The sequence below is a fragment of the Thunnus thynnus genome, chromosome 22 (assembly GCF_963924715.1).
Source record: "Thunnus thynnus chromosome 22, fThuThy2.1, whole genome shotgun sequence".
In the NCBI taxonomy this organism is placed as follows: Eukaryota; Metazoa; Chordata; class Actinopteri; order Scombriformes; family Scombridae; genus Thunnus; species Thunnus thynnus.
The window spans coordinates 13581274-13601312 of NC_089538.1; the positions used below are offsets into that span (position 1 = coordinate 13581274).

A 20039-nucleotide genomic window follows, 5' to 3' on the forward strand; every position below is an offset into this window, starting at 1 on the left:
AGTTATTCTTTTATGTTAAGAGAATTTTGCATTCAAGAATTTTACCTTTTAGACTGTGAAAGATGGCTTTTAGCACATTTCTTGTGGATTGTGTCAGTCTTGCATCAAATAGTGAATTCCACATATGCAGAATGTTGCATGCATGTCTGCACAGTGTTACTGTATTTTTACAGGTGTCAGTAAACATGTACAGTAAGTATTGCACCACAAGGCAGTTGCAAGCCTGCAAAGGTAGGGAGTCATTTAAAACTTTTGGATTGATTGGGTTCTGCACATTGGGTTCTGCACGTGTGGTTATCGCAGTTTCACAGGATTGACGTAGCCTGTGGTGGTGGTGGTGGTGGGAGGGGGGGTCGGGCTCACGTGACCGTCACCCCCCTGAGCGTGATGATGAAGTGTAAGACTGATCATCATACAGTTTAGATTTCCTTTTAGGTTATTACTCAGATATAACAGCTATGGCGATGTTGGGACTGCAGTGACCCCTGTAGGAGGAAAAATATGGTCACAGTTGTGTTGCTTTCAAGTGCTCATGAATGATAATTTTGATATATTTTTTTTTGTGTGATTTTCGTATTTAACTAAGACATTTAGGGATAGGACACATAAAGACAAAAGTTTTTCTTTTTTTTTTTACTTAAATTTATTTAGTTTATTTGCAAGATATTTTACTAAGATTGTAGTAGTGTATGTCTCAAATTAAAGCACAATCCATGATCCAAATATAAACTAAGGGTTAGCCCGATGATTGGAGCATTCATTCATTTTTAATATATAGGCTTTAACACCAGACAACTGCTACATCTAAGTTATAAAGTTACTTATGGTTTGTTTACGTTAATGATATGTTTTAGATATAGAGGTAAAACAGCCTTTTCAAAATTAGAAACACAAAATTCAGGTTTGTAACTCAAGCTTTTCAATTATATGTGTGAGTCAATGTCAAATGAATGAACTGTATATACTACATATATGGCTTGATGTACCCTCTGCAGACAGAAGGGCGAAGCTGTGAATCTGTGATGTTGTTTTCACAGCACTACAAATCACAAACCAGCAGCAGTACGCTGACCTATTCTACCACTGTTCAAATGCTTGTGTGGTCGACTGTTGTGAAAAAAAAAAGCATTGTGTGGTTGGGGGCTGTTGCCGTGTTTCTGATGTACGAGAGTTGTTGGCAGTTCCACTGAAGAAACATTTCACATCTAAACTTCTCACATGGTTTTGTTTAAATAACTGTTCAAGGCCCAAAGAGGTACAACTATCCAGTATTTCCTAAAAATTCGAGAAAAGTTAAAAAAATTAACACATGAATTGAATGAATGAATATGAGAACATCTATTTTATCATCTCACAACCCCTCAGCCACTCATCTTGGGCACCACTGGATTAAACAACCTGAAATAGATAAATTAGCATCACCTTCACCAGCTACAGTGAAATGCTACTTATACATTGATGCGTCAACATTAACAATCTAATAATATAATAATCAATATCAGTCACTGGGGCCAATTTCCAAGAGGGACACTTTAATCACAATTAGCTGAAAATAAGTCTGTACTTTTTACTTGAATAGGACTTTAAATGCAGGACTTTTACCTGTAATGGTGTATTTTTTACATAAGTGAAGGATCTGAGTGCTTTGTCCACCACCGCTGGTTGGACAGATGCAAAATAAGAATGAAAGAAGACATATGAGGCTGTGCTAACAGCTGTTTTACTGTAGAGGGCAGCGTTGGACTAAACATAGAGCCTCTATAGCTTCCATTTAACAGTTTTTTTAGGGATAAACTAATGCAACATTATGCTGCTAGGACCATCAATCTGTTTAATTTATCAATAACTGATATAAATTTAGATTATATAAATAAAATAGTCTTCCCTGGACTTAACTTGACATATGTCATGGTCATTGATCGTTCTTTAAAAACCACTAAACCAGTCACTAAACCTTTACTTATAATTAGCTGCTATCATACTCATGTTCAATCATTAGTCAGTTTGTTATGCTGCTAAATCCTCCTCACAAGTCACTACTGTCATTTTAATCAGTTAATGAAACAGATGCTGGTTCAGATTTTATACTAATACTTTGATCTCCACAGGTTAGTCTTATAAACTCTGAGATATAGAATTTAAATTGAATATGTAGCTATCAACTCTTTATTACTCACTATTTAAATTGCATTACCAGTTAAGTTGTTGACTATTCTGCATTGTGACTCATTACAAGGTTTATGTTTGACATTTTAGATACATGTGCAGCTCGTAAACTGATAACGACTTGTAAATTGTACAAGCTGATCATAATGTTGGCGACTAGTCAAAACAAATATAGTGAAATTATAATCAACACACTCGCAGAAAGTGAAGTCCAACTGTGAGAATGGATGATACATCAGGTGCCAGTTCTCATCGGCTTTCACACAGACAGGAAGTTGCACTTTCCCCTTTTGCGCATCATCGATAGAAAGAGGAAGTTTTTTGGTCACCGGCTGAGTGTGTTCACGAGCTGCGTCTCTAGAGCTCCAGAGCTCAGCCTGCGCTGCGAGTGACAAGACCTTTTAGAGCTCCGATGGACATCTACCGAGAGGCTGTGGAATATCTGAAGTTGCACCATATACCAGGTGAGCGAGGGAGTGTGTGTGTGTGTCGTTTTATGTGTGTGAGTAGGAGCCACTTTTTGCAATTTAGGAGCACAACTAATGCTGCGTGCTGTTGTTTTTTTTTATTATATTGTCTAGAGACTTGTCATGGTCTTGAGTCAAAATGGATGAATGAATGACACCCTGTATATTGTGCATTTGTGTGACAGTTGAAGTGGAACCACAGCCCGACGTCCTGGAGGAGGATGTTTTCCAAGAGGAGGCGGTGTCCTGCCTCCTGTCCCCTCTGCAAGCAGAATGCTTAGACTTCCCTGACACCCCTGTGAGTTCGCATTTCCACCTCAAAATTTAAAAAAAAAAAAAATTTCTGTGGTTTCCTGAATTTTCTAGTGGTCAACCTACTCCATAAGTAGTTTCATTTTTAAACTGCAAAGACGAGAGAGAAGCCAGCGAGGACATAAATGTGGTTTTAGATGCAAGTAAAGATGCATCCTAAAACATCTCAATACTGTAAACATTTCCTCGTCATATTAAACATCATGGGAAACAGTTTTCCATTTATCTATGATCCATCTACCTAGATTAACTATCTATGCAAAACAAAAATAAATGGACATGTGTGCTTCAGTGTCCGAGGCAAAAAAGACAGAGAATAAAACTGATAAAACATTGTATCTTTGTGTTTTGTTGACATTGGCTTATCTTCTTCATTGGACTCCACTTATGTATCTGTAAAAATGTTAATAATAATGATAATAATAGCAAAATAAAGCAGTTTTCCTACAAAAAATTCCATTTACCACAAACTGTGCAGAGTTGATTTAGGTAAAAGAACACAGAAATCACTGTTTTATTACACTAAATAAGGTAAACTTTGTTTTTTTGAGCTGTTAAAGAAAGACTCAGGGTCTCCAGGACTCCTGAAACCAGAACATAAAAGTATTTACTCTCTTAAAAAAATATGACTATGGTTTAAGTTTGAGACTGACTTTGATGTGTTTCCGATGTGTGTTTTTGAACACGTGCGATTCAGACGTCATGCAGCCTGGAGGAAATGTTCGAGAGGAGACTTGCGGTCCTGAAAGGCATCCTGGAGAGCGAGGAGGTCTACCTCAGAGAGCTGGAGGCACTGCTGATGGTAACACACACACACACACACACACACACACACACACACACACAAACACACAAACATAAAAAAATCAGTTCTCCTCTCTTGTTTTTATTACTGACATTACATTTCATGTTTTTCGCTTGTCTGAACTATATTTAAAAGGCAGAAAAAGCTCGTTGATGTTATTGTTATTATCACTGTTTAACTTCCCCTTTGCTGTTCTGTTTTCACCACAGCTCTCATGAGAATTAAACATGTTTTTAAAAAAAAATCATGCTTCCTAAAGCCGAATCAACAAGCGGCTTTTAGCTTGAGCTCAACTTGCTCTCCTGAGACGATGTTTTGCTTTACATGAACACACGGGAGGTGTTGTATATTTACTGTATCTATTTGCGAGCAGCGTCTTCTGCTGCATGTGGTTAACGTGTGTCATACATGTGCAGCTCACACATCCAACGTCTTCACTGTTCAGCTTCCTCATTTAACCACAAACAGCAATTCCATCGTTGTTCCGTCACAGATGAGGTTCCCCTTTTTCTCTGCAACATGTGCTGCTTTATATATTAAAAAAAAGTTATTTGGCTTCTTGCAGAGACTTAACCCAGACGACAAGATTGATTTAATGTTTATTTAATGTTTGCACGGTTAAAGTGAAGCTACAGCCGGTTAAGATAGTCTGGAAACAACGGTGAACAAAATCTGCCTCCCAGCTCCTATTAAACTCACTCACTGACATTTTATATTTTGTTTCTTTAATCAAAAAAAAAAAAAAAAAAAAAAAAAAAAAAAAGATGGGAGGTAACTTCCTGGAGTGTCCACTGGTTGCCTGGCAACCGGTCTTGGCCAAGGTGTGTGTGTTTTAAACAAATGAGATGTGATGTTTTCATCTGGTTCGCAGATTTTATCAAGCGTACAGATGTAGCGTTAAAGGACGGGTTTACAGTTTTACAAGTGTGTCTTAAAAACAGCAGTCAGACGTCCATATGGACACCGAAAGAGGTTTTTTTTTCCTCGCTGTAATTATTCCTCCTGTTATGATGTGCTTTCAATGTAAGTGATGGGGGCCAAGATCCACAATGTAGCAGAAAGGAAGGAAGTGATGGTGCCATAATGAGTGACTGGGTGCTTTCCTGATCAGATTCTTCCTCCTTTTTCTCTCTGCTATAAACAGTAACAACAACCCCATGTTTCCACACTCTTACATGTTGTGACTCATTAAACTAAAAAAAAAAAGGAAGCAAAAAACGTGGGAAATTAGTCAGAAAGTTGATGTTTTGTCTGGGACGCTGCATTTTTTTTTTTTAATCTGCACTCTCGTGGCTCAGCAGTGTGTATGTATCACTGTATGGGTGTGTCTGGTTTTCATGCTGTTTATTCTTGTCGTTAAGTAGTGGTGGTTTGAGCGTGTGTGCGTATGTGTAAGTTGAGAGGCCGCTGAAATGTGAGTGATGCTTCGGGGGTGTAAGAAATGTGAACTGTGCAGTCAATTCGGTATGTTCGCACATTCTTATTTTTCTCACCTCACCACAACCTGTTGCTCTTTTTAATTTTCATTACATCTTCTTCTTCTCACCAACTTTTTCCTCATACCCACTACAGTAGTGGTGGGAAGTAACATGAAGTACATTTACTCAAGCACTGTACTTTTGTACAATTTTTAGGTGCTTGTACTTTACTCGAGTGTTTCCATTTGATGCTACTTTATACTGCTACTCCACTACATTTCAGAGGGAAATATTGTACTTTCTACTCCACTACATTTATTTAACAGTTTTAGTTACTTTTCAGATGATGATTTGACACAATGGATCATATAACAAGCTTTTAAAATACAACACATTGTTAAAGATGAAACCAGTGGTTTCCAACATTTTTGGTTTTTGATGTCTTACAAAAAGCAGTGTGTAGTCGAGGTCACATTTCACATGTCTATGAGTTGTTAACAGCTGCACCAAATAGTGATTTTTCCCTCTAAACTTCTCACATGGTTTCATTTCAATAAATGTTCAAATGATCCAATATGTCACCAAAAATCAAAGATTAGAGAAAAAGTCCAAAAACTGAAAACAGATTTGTGTATCAGAACTTTGTTTTTTCTTCTTGTCTCTCCCATTAATCATCACAGGACCCCTCAGATTTGTCTGGTGACCCTTTGGAGGGGCCCGACCCCTAGGTTGGGAACCACTGGACTAAACTAACTGTATATAAAGTGGTTGAAACTAGTTCCACCTCCAGCACCTACAACAGTAACATGCTGCTCTAACACTGATGCTTCAGTATTAATAATCTAATGATGTCATATATAGTAATATATCAGTCAGAGGAACCAAACCACTACTTTTACTGCAATACTTTAACTACATCAAGCTCATAATACTTATGTACTTTTACTTAAGTAGGATTTTTTTTCATGCAGGACTTTCACTTGTAATGGAATATTTTTACATTGCTGTATTGGTACTTTTACTTATTTACTTACTTCCACCACTGCACATTAGTTGGCCTTTAGCTTCTCTGCTTCTCTGACTTTTGTATTTACCATCAATCATTCTGTCCCTATTTTTTTTTTTTCTTTTTAGCCCATGAAGGCTCTGCGGGCCTCAGCCGGGACCTCCCAGCCGGTTCTCTCCAGTCGACAGGTCCAAACTGTTTTCTACCAGGTTCCTGAGCTCAGAGACATGCACCAAAGCTTCTACTCAGGTCTGAAAGTCCGACTGAGCGGACAATGTCAGACTGAGCTCAGTCCAGACCTCCGTACGGAGCAGGAGTCAGGTCCGGAGTGGGAGATGAGGCGTTTTAGTGAGGAGACAGAAGAGTTGAAACACAAAGGCTTTGAGCTGATTGTGGGAGATTTGTTTCTGAAAATGGTGAGTTTGTTGTTGTTTTGGTGTTTTTATCCTGTGTCATGCTTCAATTTTTGAAATCCACAAAGAAACTGAGGAAAAGTAGAGTTACCAAACCATTTCTAGATCAACCTCTGGGAAAGTGCCAAGCTTGAAACACTTTGTCTACTTTGTGCCCTTAAGTCCTTAAAATCAGTTTCCCTCTTTTATTAAGTAGCTTTAAAGTCGCATTTATCAGTATTTTTTAGGGCTTAGTCAATTGCAAATTAATTGCAAATTTTTTTATCTGTTCAAAATTTACTGTAAAAGGGACTTTTGTTAAGTGGTAATACTCTTATCAACATGGGGAACTGTTTCACCTAAAGGAAACATTGGAAAGGGAGAGTAAGAAAGCTCTTTGGTCATCATACAGGTTGTGTATATTCGATACGGTGGTGGTTCTCCATGGAAATTCCATAAGTTGTTGGATGCGATCCGAATTATTTCACGCAGACCCTCGTCCCCCACAATGTTAACTGGCCTTTAAGCTGTAGCCACACGATGAGCTATTGCTGTTGAAAGCTTTCTGCTTATAGGTTTGTCCATAAGTTTCCCTCGTACACTATCAAGCATGGTTTGCTGAAAGTAGGATGGCTCGGGGCTGACAAAGCTGTCTGCATGTTTAGTGTGCTTAGCTAGCAAATAGTATTTAAAGTCCAGCTCAGACTACAGGAGTTTTGGACCGATTTATCCTTGTTTCATCCCTCCTGATAATCAGAAGAGAAATCTGGTCTGGGACCTCGGTTGGTACCGATGTTTGGCCCAGTTTATCTGACAATGTGAGGAGTTTACGGATCAAATCATAAACCTCCAGAACTGCTTGAAGACTCATCAGGGTCACCCCAATAATTTCAAACATGTTTGATATTTAGGATTTAAAATCTGAATGATTACGTCATTACTTTTCGAACAGGACCACAGATCCATATCTCATACTAACTAATCTAATGTGTACATTTTTGCAACTACAGTATGTAGTTTTTATATGAACAAAACGTATATGTAGATATTGTTTCATATGAACAAAACCAAACCAAAGTTTTTACCACAGCAGGAAATGCACAGGTGTGATTAATGACATTAACGAGGGTTCTAAGGTGAAGCCTTGGAATTGGTGAGTGACGCCCTAATGACCACCTATAAATCACCTGTGCTTTGACAGCAATCTTGATTGATCTCCACATAAGGGTGGGCCAAGAGCTGTGTGTGTTAAGGGCACCTTGTTATGAACAAGGATGTGTGCTTCCAGGGCTGACATGGGCAGTATGGTGGCAGGTGTTGGGGGTGCACAATGGCCAGGGGAAACAAATAAGAAATAACAAATAAAAATAAAAAATGACCAAAGCAGTTTTATGCAGGATTTTGGAGACACAAGCACACTGAAGTCATGAGAACAAAGTCCCCCCAGAACAACTCAAATAATCAACTCTGCACTAGAAAACTGAAGAAACTTCAGGTTGTATATACATATATCCTGTCATGATGGTCCAAATGTTGAATTCATCACATGTCAGGAAAATAATTCCCCTTTATTCATCAACTTCATTGTTTTTCCTAAAAAATCAGTTTTTTTTTAGGTCATTTAAAGGATAATTACTTGGAAGAAACAGAATTAGCTCAAAAAAAATATCTCACTGTAACTATATGAAATATTCGGGACATTAAAATAACCAAAATCTCCAGAGACGATACTGAGGTTTTGATCTCTGTGTCCAATACGAACCCGAGTCTGAAACCTCACAACACTGACCTGAAATAGTCCCAGAGAAAGAAACCGCCAGAGTACTCTCACTGTTGGAACAAATGGTTTCCACATAAAAATATGTAACTTCCCCAAACAAACACACAGTTACACACAGTCAATACATGAGTCACATCAGCACATTATGTTCCCAAAGTTTTAATAACTTCTGTATTATTTTCACAATGTGTCTGCATGGCAGCCATACACAGAACATTATACAAGCATGTAAACATAAATACTGTCTTTTCTTTTAGTGCCACTCTTTCATGTCGACTCTGATGACAGAATGACTCTTTAAAATGTTTCTTGATGAATTTAAAGCAGCTTAACCCTCCTGTTGTCCTCGGGTCAAATTTGACCCGATTTCAAATGTTTCTATATCAGAAATATGGATTTTCTTTCATCTAATTGCCTTAAAATCATATGGATGGTTCCATATGGTTCATTTCATTGAATTGTGGGTGTTTTATTAAAATTTATAGCATCTGTGGACTTTTGTCCTCCCGGGGCAAAATTGACCCTGGAAGAGTTGCATGGTTGACGGGAAGACAACAGGAGGGTTAAGAGTTTCCGAAACCGATTCATATGTATTTTAAGGATCAAATCCTTCATATCCATATAATTATATCCATTTCAATATAATAGCCACCTTAAAGGACCTGCACAGGTGTTCTTAGTTAGTTTGGCTGATTAGACCTCCGCTCAGGTCTCAGCTGGATGGAACAATACTAGGAAGTGAGGCCAACAAACCACATGGGCTATATAAAGAAAAATAAAGGAGTAAGTTGACCAGCCTGGAAAGCTGAAAGAAAGCTGCAAAAAAAACTTTCAGGAGAACGAGGGAGATGTCAATCAAGTGCAAGAAAGTCAAGTCAAAATGCGGGGAAAGTCTCATCTGTCTTATAGGACAGTGGCTCTTAAACTTTTTCTGTCAAATATTATTATTTTGAATGCATGTTTTTCATTAGTTTCTGCCATGCAAATTAAAAATAGTTAAGCTTTGCTGGAACTGCCAGTGTTTTTACGCACAAAACTCTCCAGCTAGCCTGAGACCTCCTCCTCCCCCCAATTAAGTCTGTCATGTTTCTGAATAAATGTTTGGTAGCATCACGGCATTCTTGTTTTTTTTCATTTGTAAATGAATCAGCGTACGTTGACTTGTAACAGCTGAAAATGCACAAGTGAAAGAAACAACAAACGATGGCTCTATTTTTAGCAGCTCAGGTCTGTTCAATTTTTAGTTTCATTTCACATTTTTCTTCTAGTGGAGCTTCCCCCTCCTATTTTGGGAACTGCTGTTATAACGAATGTTGACACCTATGAAAGTTTTGTGGCTTAAAATGTACAGCTGGTTGCCTAACAACTAAATAGTGTTTCATCATTCTCTGAAATGTTTTGTTGTTGTTTGTTGCATGACAGATATCTTGTTTTGGAGAGAAATTCTGCATCTTAAAAAAAAAAAAACCCCAAATCAATCACTTTGAGAGATTGACTCAGCTGTTCACCCGCGTCCCTTCACTGCATCAATCCATTACATCTGTTATTTTGCTCATGCAGGTGAACCAGATCGGTCTGTACGGTGGTTTCATCCAAAACTACGAGGAAGCGGTTGAAGTCGTGAGGAAGTGCACGCAATCAGACCCTCGCTTCCGAACGCTGGCCCAGGTACTACAAGCTCAACACTCTGCACCTCCTATAAGAACAGACTTGAACGCATGAATGCTCACCTAACAAGCTGTCTCACTTCCGCTGCTTTTCCAGAGCATGATGTCAAACAACGGCTCAGACAAAACACGGACTAAATACACGTTTGAAGGTACACACTAAACTGAAACGTGTTTGCTAAATAACTTGTTGGCCGTCACTGTGTCTGATTGTCGTCTTTCTCTTTACAGCTCTACTGTACAAACCTTTGGACAGAGTAACCAAGACCACACTAGTCTTACGTGTGAGAAAACCCAGATTAATTTATTTTTCATTTGTACATTTCTGTATCTAACACTGGGCTTCTGTGTTTTGGCGCCACATTGATAAAACTTAATTTTGGCCTCTTTGTGATCCTGTAGGATCTCTTGAAGGCGACCCCAGTGGAGCACCAAGATTACGCAGTCTTACAGGAAGCTCTGAGGTTGTCACGCAGCTTCCTGTCTGGTGTCAACGAGAGTTCACAGTGCAAACGAGAGGTCACGCTCAGTCACGGCATGGTGAGAACTCACACAGTACGAACATCTGGGTAAATGCATGTAGAAAAACTTCCCGTCATCCTCACTGCTCACCCCCCACAGTCTGGCCAGTGTACGGTATAGAAGCATCAAAATGCAACTCACAACATAACATTTCTGTGTGTGTGTGTGTGTGTGTATTCCAGAGACGTCAGCTGATGCGTGATGGCTTTGTGGTGCATGAGGGGGAACGTGGTCTACGTCACCTCTTTCTTTACACCGATCTCCTGCTGTGCACCAGATTAAAACCTGCGAACAGAGGGTGAGTGTAGCACGTGAGGGTTTGTGGGAATTGTGTTCAACATTTCCAGAGGTTAGAAAAACACTACAAGTATTAAAGGTTTTGTGTTTTATAAAGCGAGATACAATCAAAGCAACCGAAATCATGTCATGTATAAATATATATCGCAACGTTTTTGTGTTAAGTGTCTGTCTGTGCTTGTACTGTATGTTCCTCCAATATGTTTTTTTTTTTCGCGTCTCTTTCCAGGAAGCAGGACCAGTACAGGTTCTGCTGGTATCTGCCTCTCGCTGGCCTCAAACTTCGCTGGGTTGAAGATCAGGAACAAACAGCTGACACACACCTCCGATTACACGCCATAAGAGCTAAGATGTACCTCCTCCGACAGCAGCTACAGCAACACGCGGTGCGTATGTGAAACGGACAGAAACTCAGAGAGAAAAGAGTCAGACCAGTCGTTTTCACAGAGAAATGATTAAAGAAAATGTGTGTGTGTGTGTGTGTGTGTGTATGAAGAAGGGATCCAGGGGTTCGATCTCGGGAGCTCGCAACAAGAAGAAACTGGAGCAATTTGAGATGATGCTGCTCACACACTTCCCTGTTTACAGGCTGGAGCTACACAGCCCAAGTGACAAGGTACACACACACACACACACATCCAAATATATTAGTGCAGCTGCTGTCATCAATAATACAGACTAAAATCAAAGACAAATGTTTTGTCTCACCGCAGAGTCAAACTCTCCTCTTCTGCTCTTTGTATGAACTTGAAGAATGGAGAGAAGCCATCTACAAACTCACCACAGACAGTAAGTCCCAAACTTTTTGATGATCTATGAGGCTGTGAGTAGAATTACTAGATATAATCAAATCGCTAGATGCAAAAATATCCGCTACTCATTTTGTGGCTTTCTGAAATACGGAAAAACAAACTTTTTTTAAGTTCATATGAACTGTATGAAATAAAAACTGGCTTTACACCAAAATATAACTGTGCACATGTCTCGCTCCAGTCATGTTTTCTTTTCTTTGATTTGTTTAACAAACACATTAAACGGACGTATGAATTCACAATGTGAGGTAGCTTTAATACCGAGGTCTGAACACCCTGCTAGTTTCTGAGAAGTAGTGAGTAGTTGAGTGGCATGAAGGTGTGACATGGCAGCTATGACACACGGCACAGTCTGCATAGGTGAGAAAAATCCCCACAAAAAACAGTTGAAATGTCCTCTGAGCACAAATCACCTTTTAGGGCTTGTACAGTATGTTTCCCTTCAAGCGGATCTTCTCTTTCAGGCTTTGTAAAAATGCTGGCAGCCTGTGAGAAACTGTGTCAGGAAATAACTGATATGGATAATTATGCACAGAAACAGACATCTTGTCTTACAGACTACATTTGCAATTTGTCAAAACAATACTATTTTATTAAATGGCTTGTTTAAAAACTACTGTAAAAGCATCATAATGAAATGTACTGTAATATAGAAAAAATAGCTATTGCCAAAGAATTTTAAACAGGCACATCATCGGTTTTGCACATCAACCGAATGACTTGAGAGAAACTTGAGGTGAAAGGTTTGACAAACCTCATGTACATGTGTGTCTGCGTCAGACTGAACTACTCTGCAGAAACTGAAAATGTGATCGCTGTTATCATCTTGGATCTTTGGAGTCATTTATAAACTAACTACCGAGCCTGTGCTCTTCCTGGTGAAGGAACATGTCAGCCAGTGCAGCGATGTGGCTCATTGATGTGTTTTTAACAGCATTCGGACAACAGAGGAGCTCTGTAGCACAGAGGAATATTATATATCAGGCTTTGGATACACATATGATACTTGTAAGTAGGATGAGTCCATTGTTGTTCGGCTCTGCACATAAGAAAAATGTAGAAAATCACCAGCCAAGTCCTTTAATCTGTTTTCTTTTGAGTGACCCAACTTGATGAAAGTGCAATATTAAATTGCTAGAGTGCCCCTTTAATGGTGAACCACATGATGCTAAAAAACACACAATTAAACAAAAAGCATTGTGCATTTAAGCTTTTTTTAATGGATAGCACAAAAACCCATAAGATAATGTTACTTTTCATTAAAAAAAAGAAGCTAAAAGTGAAAACTTGAAGCCGTTGTGGTAATTCACGTACTGCACTTGCCTTCAATGAGTAAATTTCTCAATACAGTACAGTCACATTTTCACATAACGCTCAGCTCATGGCTCACTCGCACTCGATACAGACGTACGAGCTGTTGTAGGAGGAGTGAGACCTGAACGACGAGGTGAATACTTCTTAATCTGTTTCACACCAACCTCCGGGGCTTGTTGTGACTTCTCTATTCATGATTATACCCAGACAGACATGGCAAGATCTGTTTCACAATGAACAGATGTTCTTTGTTTTTTCTTTCACACAGGAATGTACCGTTCAGATGCACAAACATCATTTCTTTGACTATCGCTAAGTGTTTTAACCTTTCACACAAGTTCACACAAGCATTCTTACATATTCATACAATGGTTTTCCTCACAAAGCCGAGCAGCCTCAGTTTATTTCTGCCTCAGGCCAGCTATGGAGGCTCTGCTGTATCTGGATTTTAACATGTAATTTTTCTGGTTTTGTTCTTAATTAGAATATTTAGTCTGTGGGCTTCAGTTTAATTCTTTTTATTATGGTCCTGTAATCTAATCGGTGCTTTTATTTGCCACGTGTGTTTGGTCAGATATAGAAACTGTCCCTCCAGACCTGCTCACCCTCACCAGCGCATGCGTGAAGCTGAGAATGACCCAACAGCCGCCGCTACACACCACCATCACTGGTATAACCGCCATTTCTATCTATTTACCCATCTATATCTCACCACAGAATCACATCCTCCATCTGAAGTACGACGCAATGACGCAGTGAGGTGTAACTGTTGGAACTTTTCATACTGACCTCAAACCTTTTCAGTACCTAATGTCTTTTCTTCATGTCCTATTAAGTTTCACTTCTGTTCAGGACAGTTAAATTAAAAATATATTTCTCTCTCTCTGTATCTAGGAGAGGACAAGGAGTCGTTGTGTGGGACTCTGAGTGTGGCGATCCACTCTGCCTGCGGCCTGCAGCAACCAGCTTGTATGTTTGATATTATTATTTAGTGAAAAATAAGAGATGTAACATGATGACTATGGTTTCAGAGTGAACTGTAATGTACATTTATTTTCAGTTTAAAGGAGGGGGGAGGCAGATCATCTGTGTAAATGATGGACTAGAGGTCAATAGGTCACTCAGTTTTTGGTTCTCTTTTTCTTTCAGGTGTGTATGTGTGTGTGGAAGTAGACGGCTACGAGTTTTACGATAAACAGGCAAAGACACACTCCTCAATCCACAGCCTCAACCCACACTGGGACCAGGTTAGACTCGATCTCTTCTTAACTCAAATAATTCAATCGGTGTATAAACCTGAAAGCAGGAAAAATATGAATGTAGTTCAAGTGTTTCAGTGACTCTGGCTGCCTGACATATGGTCCTGTAGGTTTGACAGACATACTGTAGCAGGCAGATGATTCGCCGAGCAGCACAAGGTGGTAAATGACTTCTTCATGTCTAGACAGCATCCTACATGTCAGGCTGTTGCTTCAACTCACAGGGGATTAAAAATCCTGCAGTGTGGCCAGAGCGCGGTCCCCGCCGTGCTTTAAACATGATCAGTGGCAGTAAAAAACTGACACTAAACCTGACCGGTAGCCAGGACTGAAAGGCTTAAAATAAGACATGAATGCTCTTGTTGTAGCTTAAGGAACACTGCTGCCATTGTCAGCATTAAAGCCACCATCTTTTCTTTCAAACAGGAGCTGTCTCTCCAGGTGGACGAGGCACAGAACCTGAGGTTGCTCTGTGTGAGTCAGTCCGACGGAGGGGACGATGCTGTCCTAGGAAAAACTTCTGTAAAGGTACAAAAACAGATGACTTCAGCTGTATTATCAATCATCTGTAAGGAAAACATATCACAGAAGTGTGCAAATTAAATCAAGAGTCAAAGATTAAAACTCATGTAAAATATCAAAATCTGTGATATTAAAGCTGCACTAATCAATATTTTTATATCAACAAGGGTTCAAGTAATAATGTGTAACGTGAAAGCGGTTGCTTGTAGTGGTGAATCAACAGTTATCACTGGACTCTTGAGTTCCTCTCAGCTTTGTGGAGCGTTTTAGCTTCTTTCAGCTGACAGTTTTGGTTTTAGGACTTTGCGGTTATGATTCACTTTCTTCGTTCTCAGTCTTGTTTCCTGCAGCAGGCAGCAGTTTTCAGCCAAAAAAGCTCTGATAAATTGTTCACTACCTGTCCAGCACCAAACAGCAGACAGATGGTGAACACAGTGGAGCATTTAGTAGCTAAAGAGCCACATATTTCTTTCAGGAGTTGGTGGAGACAAAAACAGCTAAAAGGAGAGTAAATATTGGACTTAGGTTCATGAGGCGGCTGGCAACATGACTCTTAATAAATGCTAATGATGCTCTGTGTCTGGTTGATGGATAAATAAGAAACTATTTGCTAACAAGTTTCCTATAATAACTTTAAAAGACGCCCAGAGGAGTTTCTGACCTTGATGCTGTGGTGCGCATGTGGTTGACACGTTAGTCTTGCCAAAGGTTTCGCACTATTCCAATGATCTCCAGGTGGTGGTAACGTGCCATGAAATGCAGCAATGCACCAGAGAAGGCAGAGAGGAAGACTTACCTTATAAACATGGATGTAAAAAATGCAGGATTTAAAATACTTTCCAAAAAAAAATCAGCTTTGCAAAGGTTTTATGAGGAAGGAAATGCAATCAACACGTTTGCTAGATGTGAAGGAAACACATAATGTGTTTTGTAACACTGAATATGAAGAGACTTTGTTTACAAGAAATCTCCATGGAAACCTTTTAAGATCAATATTATGTCTACAGCTTATTGTGTTGGCAACACAAGTAGCTAAAAAATCAATGAATGCAAATTTATTTTTAGATATCTTGTGTTTGTCTGTTTAGTTGGAATCTAAAACCCTGAATAAGCGATGGAGAAGACAGACTCTACACCTGGGCCAGGTGGAGGTGACTCTCTCCCTGAAGTACTCGCACCACCAGCTTGACCCGCCCAGCTCCGCGGCTCAGCAGCAGCCCGTCTTCGGTGTGCCGATTGAAACTGTGGCTCAGTAAGTGCAAACACTGACCCTGTCTGGGCTCACGAAGGTTTTTTAAAAGGCTCGAAACTGAAAGTATCAGTTCAGTACAGAGTTTTATCTCCCTCCCTGTGCTGTTTTTTTTTTTGTGTAGCTAGTTTCAGGAAGTGAGGCGGTTTATGTTGCGGGGGAGTGTGGCTGAGAAGTGGAAGTGTGGCATAAGTGGGAGCCTGAAATGAAATGAAATGAAACAAGCAATGCATCATCAAACATGTGAGGTGTATTTCTGAATACTTTGAATCCCCTGCCAGACTGGAAGGAGTGCTGGTCCCCCATGTGGTGCGATGCTGCGTGGAGGAGGTGGAGAGGAGAGGCCTGGGTGAGGTGGGCATCTACAGGGTTTCAGGAACCGCCAGTGACATCAACACACTCAAGGCAGCGTTCAACGGCAGTAAGAAAACACACAGCTAAACATTAGCTTGTGCAGATGACTCAGAGTTATTTTCATACACTTCAACTGCTTAAAATAATTGTTTGTCATATAAACTGTGAAAAGGAAGGACTTTGCATGCATTTCCTCTTCAAAAAAAAGTGTTTAGAAAGCTCCAGATCATTTTTTTTGGGTTGCAACAGAACATTGAACAGTGTTGAATTATCTGATGGCTCACATTTGTGTTCAAGAAGGTGACAAAATGTTGTGCCTTGTGGCTACATGCAGTCAGCTATCAGCCACAGGTCTACATGCTCAGCACCACGGGGAGGCGTTTTCCTGTGTAATGAGGAAGGAGGTTTTAGCCAAATGCAGATCATACTGCGTACTACATATAATTTTTTTAGTATTTAATATTTATGTCATTGCTACTATTCCTATCCTGTTTACAGTTCACAGAAACGGTTTCACCAGTATATTAGTCATTCCTTGTGTGCATTTCTGAAGATTGTTGTCTTGTTCTGTACATTAAGAGCCACTAAACCAGAGTCAAATTCCTTGTATGTGTAAAGATACTTGGCCGATAAAGATGATTACGATTCTGATTCACCGTTTGTCTGTCCTGCTCAGATCTGCGTGAAGCAGTAACCAGGCTGAGAAGAGCAGAAGTGAACGTTGTCTCCGGTGTCCTCAAACTTTACTTCAGAGAGCTGCCTGAGCCTCTCATCCCCGCTGAGCTGTTTCAGAGTCTGGCCAGGACGCTGGGTGAGACTGACACATTGCCAACATATGACAAAACAATCATAGAGGTTTCCTCTTTAGGCCTTTTTTCATTTGATATTGACACTTTTTTACAGAGTTGAAACAAAAAAATGACAGACAAAATGGGCAATAACCAATCTAAATCACTCTGACTTTCTTCCTATCGTTTAATCAAATGTTAATCCTTCAGTGAAGTGAACTAACTGCCGTACATGTATGTGAATTGTTTCCCCCTGTAGAAATCCAGGACTTGAACTCGCGGCTGGTCTCCATGCTGTCCCTGCTGCAGTCCTGTCCCGACGCCAACCGCCACACCTTCGTCTACCTGCTGCACCACCTCCAACGGTCAGAATCAGACAACACCACATCATCACTCCTGTCTTACGCTGACAGCAGCTGATAGCGTATCACCATTGTACTCTAATCAGACTGAACTTTCTGTGTTTTCACTTGGAGGTAAAATTGACCTTACATTCTCTGAAATAACTTCAAGATTCATTTATCATTTTACAACACATGGTTGTATAACGAAATGTAGTTTGTAGTCCCTTAACGCTACTCACAAAAACAGTTTTTTATATTGGAGTGCAAAGGATGTATTGGGGAAAGAAGCTGTTCTGTAGTCTGGTGGTAAGACAGCAGATATTTCAGTATCTTTGGTGAACAGACTGTGGTTGGGGTTGGTTTTGTCTTTCAGTAACCTTTGCGCTGCTCTGTGCAAGAGGCTCCTCACCTCATTGGTGTCACTGACGCTCGGTAGATGAGTTCTGGGCAGTTTTAATCACCAGCTGCAGAGTCTCGGGCTGTGCACATCTCATGCCAATTTTTTCCAGTCAGGATGCTTTCTATTGCTCCTCTGTAAAAGTTAACAAGAACTTGGGATGAAAATTTAGCCTTCATAAGTTTCCTTAAGAAATACTGTCGTTTCTCAGCTTTTTTTTACTAGGGTGGAGATGTTTGATGTCCATGACAGGTTCTCTGTGATGCTGATTCCCAGGAACTTAAAACTGTTCACCTGCTCCACTGATGTAGACAGGGATGTGTGTCTTTGCCCCCTTTTTTTCTAAAATCAAACATCAGCTCCTTAGTTTTGTTGACACTGATCAGTAGTTTGTTCTCTGTGCACCATTCTGCAAGATTGTTGATTTCCTCCCGATATGAACTCTAATCGTCGTTCACTCTGCAGTCCATAACTGACAAGACTTGTTTTACTTAACAAAACTGAAATGCAGCTTTTTTTGTCAACATAAATGTGTGCAGGGTTTGCAATAAAATACAAATTGACTATTTTTTTTAATCAATTTTTAAAAATCCACTTTCTCCAGAATCTCTGAGAGGCATGATATAAACAAGATGACTCTGCTGAACCTGGCTACAGTGTTTGGTCCGAGCCTTGTGCGCCCCCCTGTGGTTGGACTGGGACACGACGGCCCCACTATGGATATCTCCCAGGAGGTGGTGATACAGGTTGGCATGTCTTTGGTGTTTGATACAGTATTGGACATCTTCAACACACTGTCTACCAAAATTAACTCATTGCTTTCAAAACAGCTGCAAATTGGAGAGTAAAATATAACTTTTAGCATAGATCAGGGTTGTAGCCAGGAATTTAGAAAAAAACTGAGACCACAGAAAATGTTCCCAACAGGAAACTCTAAACGTCTTTGGAAGCGTTCTACACACTGACAGGAATACAATTCTGATTGGGAATACTGAATATAAATATATTTATATGTGGAGTCAGCTTATAAAATATCCACCAAGCTTTGCTTTTTGAATTGCAGAAGATAAACTCTTCCAGGTTGCTAAAAAAACAGCCCATAAATAAATGATTTATGAGCAATTATAATCTTTTTAAAAAAATATATTTAGTAGGATCAATTAATTCTATTTACTTAAGCTTCTGCCTTGAAATAAACTACACTGAAAGATGTAAAAGTTGAGTAAAGAGTTAAAAATGCTGCACAATAATATATTATAATAAATAATATAAAACAAAAATATTTAACTCCATTGCAAAGTGCTTTGAGTGTTTTTATTCAAGCAAAGACAGGAACTAACAACACAACAGCTCATGTATCACAAGCAGTTACTTTCCACCTACATATTTTTAGCTGTAGTGCAAAGGTTAAGTGATACTTTTATAAACCTGTCTTACTTTCTGTGCGTGTTTTGTGTTCAGGTCCAAGTGGTTTTCTGCTACCTGCAGTGCAACAACCTCCCTGAAGCCCAGATCTCTCTGCCACATGACACAGACGCTGAAGATGAGACCACCCACATGTGAGACCACCATCTGTGTCCTGATGTGTGTGTGTGTATGTGTACAAAATTTGAATAAAGACTGTAGGACAATAAATTTATTTATTTATAAAATATGGACAGACACTGTTCTTTTCTTTTAACTTCTTTAGCAACTTTTAGTAGAATTTTGCGCATTTTAATGAGTCTGGTTCAGCAGGTGATCACATGTGAAGATATTTAAAAAGACTTAAACTCATTCCAGACTTCCTCCATATGGGATATCAATACTCTAAGACAGAACTATTTGTATTTAACTATTTTACATTCTAATGTCTCTGTATCTTGAACATATGTGTGAACAATTCAATTTAAATCTTCTAAACTCAACAGTACACTAACGTTTCTGTCTATAATTTGAGTTTCAAAGTGGAAAAATGTTTCATCTTTTTTTAATAAAACTGGTCAGAAAGTGAAAATGTTTTTGGTACTGTGGTGTTCTTGGTATTTGACGGACTTGGTGGAACAGAAAATAATGTGAAGTTGAGCAAAAGTCGGGGTTGCAGATGTTGTAAAAAAGTCAGGGGTCACCTCCCCGAGCCTGAAATCCAATCGGTTATGGTTCAGTTCCAACTAGACGGAGTTCACCAC

At 39.5% G+C, this 20039-nt stretch overlaps 1 protein-coding gene across 1 annotated transcript; it reads left to right on the plus strand.

Annotated features, from left to right (window-relative positions):
• The first annotated feature begins 366 nt into the window (after positions 1 to 366).
• si:dkey-33c9.6 (breakpoint cluster region protein) lies at positions 367 to 19464 on the plus strand. Its single transcript, XM_067579771.1, has 22 exons — positions 367 to 2630; positions 2819 to 2931; positions 3643 to 3747; positions 6303 to 6590; positions 9907 to 10014; positions 10111 to 10165; positions 10245 to 10297; positions 10416 to 10553; positions 10718 to 10833; positions 11062 to 11218; positions 11329 to 11448; positions 11546 to 11621; positions 13533 to 13628; positions 13853 to 13927; positions 14108 to 14205; positions 14644 to 14745; positions 15828 to 15991; positions 16270 to 16409; positions 17019 to 17153; positions 17390 to 17495; positions 18476 to 18617; positions 19333 to 19464. The coding sequence occupies exons 1-22, from the start codon at positions 2579 to 2581 to the stop codon at positions 19432 to 19434; spliced, it is 2541 nt and encodes an 846-aa protein (XP_067435872.1). The 5' UTR covers positions 367 to 2578; the 3' UTR covers positions 19435 to 19464.
• The last annotated feature ends 575 nt before the right edge of the window (positions 19465 to 20039 follow it).

Excerpts from the sequence above, each read along its gene's own strand:
- si:dkey-33c9.6 (XM_067579771.1), top strand. The coding sequence starts at position 2,579 with ATGGACATCTACCGAGAGGCTGTGGAATATCTGAAGTTGCACCATATA. Across the intron at positions 2,932-3,642 it reads TAGACTTCCCTGACACCCCT|ACGTCATGCAGCCTGGAGGA; the intron begins GTGAGTTCGCAT and ends CGTGCGATTCAG. Across the intron at positions 10,015-10,110 it reads GCTTCCGAACGCTGGCCCAG|AGCATGATGTCAAACAACGG; the intron begins GTACTACAAGCT and ends CTGCTTTTCCAG.